The sequence below is a fragment of the Gossypium hirsutum genome, chromosome D06 (assembly GCF_007990345.1).
Source record: "Gossypium hirsutum isolate 1008001.06 chromosome D06, Gossypium_hirsutum_v2.1, whole genome shotgun sequence".
In the NCBI taxonomy this organism is placed as follows: Eukaryota; Viridiplantae; Streptophyta; class Magnoliopsida; order Malvales; family Malvaceae; genus Gossypium; species Gossypium hirsutum.
Genome location: NC_053442.1, coordinates 6368733 through 6372441, shown reverse-complemented (window position 1 = coordinate 6372441; position 3709 = coordinate 6368733). Strand labels below are relative to the sequence as shown.

At 33.1% G+C, this 3709-nt stretch overlaps 1 protein-coding gene across 1 annotated transcript; it reads right to left on the bottom strand.

The window, feature by feature from the left end:
- Positions 1 to 827: 827 nt before the first annotated feature.
- LOC107901403 (WAT1-related protein At4g08300) lies at positions 828 to 3210 on the bottom strand. Its single transcript, XM_016827395.2, has 7 exons — positions 2765 to 3210; positions 2604 to 2666; positions 2395 to 2511; positions 2054 to 2291; positions 1812 to 1970; positions 1486 to 1637; positions 828 to 1292 (listed from the first exon to the last, which is right to left on the bottom strand). Exons 1-7 carry the CDS (start codon positions 2974 to 2976, stop codon positions 1079 to 1081), a joined length of 1155 nt encoding a protein of 384 aa, XP_016682884.1. The 5' UTR covers positions 2977 to 3210; the 3' UTR covers positions 828 to 1078.
- Positions 3211 to 3709: the final 499 nt, after the last annotated feature.

Below are 3709 nucleotides of genomic sequence, written 5' to 3'. Positions count from 1 at the left end.
CTTGTTGCCATATTGGTATGAAAGTGTTTTACTGCTATAGTGGTTTTCTCAAAAATGTCAAAGGGAGAGATTGTTGATGCACAACTCGTAGTGAGCCTTGTGGTAGTGGTTTCAGGTGTTGGCACATCTTTTTCCAAACCTATAATAGATAGTTTATACACTAGTATAAAGGGTTGGTAGCTTTGACGTGGTAACTTATCCTTTCAAGCTGTAAAACTATGATAATTTGTATGTCGCATCTATTAAAGACAATGATCCTTTTTCAAGTAAAACAAGTGTCAAACTTGAATACCGTATAAGGTATCAAACCTTTAGAAAAGTATAATTATATAACAACGTTATTCCACCATATTTAAAAGTTTAGTGTTTTCAAAAGTATTTATAATGTTGCAATAAAAAATATTTTAAACAATGTTAATTGTTTCAACAATATTCAGAAGTGAAATATTTTTGAAATATTTATAATGTAGTAACAATTTATATTATCTCAAAATATTTGGAAAATCATATAATACTAAAATAAGGTTAATTGTTTTGATTTTTTTCCTTTTGCATCTTGATAATATAGAAAATGGTTAAAATATGTCATAAATTGATGTACTCTTCGAAAATTTAGAATTTAGTACTTGTATTTTTATTTTTAGAAATTTAATTTTTCTATTTTCATATTTTAAAATCTGGGTTTAAATGTTAACATCGTTAAATTATTTTTGTTAATTTTGTTGGAGTGATATTTTGAAATAAAAAAAATACTCACTTGATAGTTATGTAACGAAAAAAGTGGTGTTGTAATGAACTAGAAAACAAGGGAAGAAATGAAATAGATGGAGAAGAACGGCAAACCGCAAGGGTTCATTGTTTTTTACTTCACCAAATTAAAGCCTCAGAGTACAATCAAAAGGTGATATATATAAAGACACAAGTTACTTTGATGCAGAGAAGCTGAGAGAGGGGGGGGGGAGGGGGATGGGATGGGATGGGATGGTTACATAGTACTTTATCTTTTTCGCTTGTGGAAGAACAACTCTGCTTCAAATTCACATAAACAATGGAAATTAAGGAAATGTTATTATGTTCCTTAAGTGCTAAAGGGTCTGTTTGAAGCTGGAATCTTAACAATTTTGGCATCTCCATCAATGCTCTCATCAACATTGATTGATTTAGCATTGTTTGTGATTGGCAATTCTTGCAGGCCTTTGCTTTTCTCATCACTTTCTGGGCTTTTCCCATCTTTGCTTTTACCCCACACCACAGTGTAAAGCCCTGAGACTATGATAATGGCTCCAAGAATGCTGAAATCAACCACATACACACACACACACACACAAAAAAAAAAAAAAACCCGAAGCAGCATCAGAATCCACCAAAATGAATAAGACTTGTAAATTGTTTTACTGGTGATTTTGCATTGTGTCACTATCTGGGAAAAGTAATTATCTTTAACACTTGATAGTGAACGTATTTTCATAATTGTTGTCAATATACCTTCCAAGGTGCACTTGTTCTGATAAAACAAAGGTACCGAGAGCAGCAGTGATGATCATGCATAGAGGGCTGAATGACGTAAGGAACACCGGTCCTCGTTCCCGGATCACCACTCCTTGCACGTAATACGCAATCCCAGAGCAAACTATTCCCTAATCCAATCACAAAATTGGCACATTTATGTGTCTGTTTATTTTGTTTTTATTAAACTTTTCAAAGTGCATCAATGGCTGGCCAAAAAGGCTTGTAAAGCAATAGACAAAAGGTGGTATCTCTCCTTTTTGTTTATGTTATTCATTGTATTTGGTTTTTATTGGTGCACTTACAGAGTAAGACGCAGCAAGGAGCCTTGAATCCCAACCTAGTTTCCAAGCACTTATACCCCGGACCATGATAAGGGACGCTACTGCATTTTCGATCGTTCCCATCAAGCATATCCAAGCTGTAAGAGAGAGCTCGGCTGGGTACATCTTCAACGTGAAGGACTGAACCATAAACCATATCCAATACAATTAGGTGGAGAACATGCATGTAGTGTAAACCAAACTTTGAATATGTTTCCACTCACTTGCAAAATAAAGTAACTTGACCAGCTTAAGATACTTGCTAGAAGCATTATGGTGCCAGTAACCCAGTGTTTGTCTGCAGATTCAGTGGTGGTGCCATGGTGTGCCACGCCTCCTGATTTGATGAAATCAACAATTGGACCTTTGTACAAAGTCATCACCATTGCCCCTACCACAGTGATTGCTGTTCCAATGATCTTTGCTACACTGTATATCTTCTTCAAATTGATCTTCTCTAACCTGATTGATATAATTATCATATTAAACAATGATTCAGCACATACGTGTATATATATTTATATATTAATAAATTATGGAATTAAATTGGTCTGAATTCTTTCACCTAAAAATCATTGCCAATATGAAAGTAACAGCAGGAAGCATGTTGACGAAAGCCGATGAATATGTTGCAGTTGTCTTCATCATTCCCAAATAGTATAAGTTCTGGTCAAGTACTGGTCTGTAGTAGACAATCAACAGCGTTATTATAGAGTATAGACCCTTTGCATGCTTTAATATATAGCACATAAGGATGCAAAAAAGAAGCATTACTCGAGCAAACCAAGAACCACAATCCTGAGGAAGATAGGAAGGGTCATCTTTGGCCGGATTTTCCTGCATAAAACAAAGGAAAAAGAGAAAACAAGCTAAGGAATCGATCCATGAAATAACGCGGTCTATCTATTTGAGAAACTGTGAGAAGAAGAGGAAACCTTTCGAGAACAAAGGCAAAGGGAGCAATGATAATGGTGGCAACAACATGACGATAGGTACAAAGGATGAAATTACTCATTCCATGCTTTAAAGAAACCAAGGAGATGATATACATCCCTGCATATCCAAATTGCAGGGAGATGATTGCCAAGAATGGTTTCACTTTGTTCCATACATTAGACAAAGCTGCACATGGCATTTGGTCTCCCATTGTTTCTCTAACAGCAGTCTCTTACTCTCTCTTTTAGTTTTTTTCTCTATAGAGAGTACTCACTCTGACGCTGCCAACTTCTAAATGAGAACTTCCCTTCTTATAGATAAATTTCCAAGTGGAAATGAAATAAAGGCAAGTGCATTATTTTCCAATAAATGTAAGAGCTGTATAAGTCCAAGGCTCTTTGATTGATTGACATCTATTATTTTTTTTCATTTCACGGTGTATATCTATTTGCGAAGGTAACAACTGTTATCATAATCAATTTATATTTCAAATTAAACCAAAGGTAAATTAATGAGAATTCAAAACTTAATTGTATTATTAAAAAAATTAAAAAATTAAAAATGTAATTTTAATGTTAAATAAGTTTTTTTTTCTTGTTATAAATTAGGTTTAAATAACTTTTCAAACAAAATTTTAAAAAAAAGTTTAAAATTGAACTTTTATTTTGTTTTTTTTCTTTTCCTGATTATTACCATTATTTTGTCGCTTTAACTAGTTCTTAATTAATTCAAAAGATTTCGGTTAGATGGTTTATACTAAATCCACCATCTCCAAATCGGATTAAATCGATTAGTTGGATCGAAAATTGACCGATTGGACTGATTGACTAATTTAACTAACGACTGAGTTAATTTTTCTATTTTAAATTTCTTTAATATTTTATTTAATTAAACTGTATAAACCAATCAAATTAATTCAGAATACCTTAACAAAATCAAATATA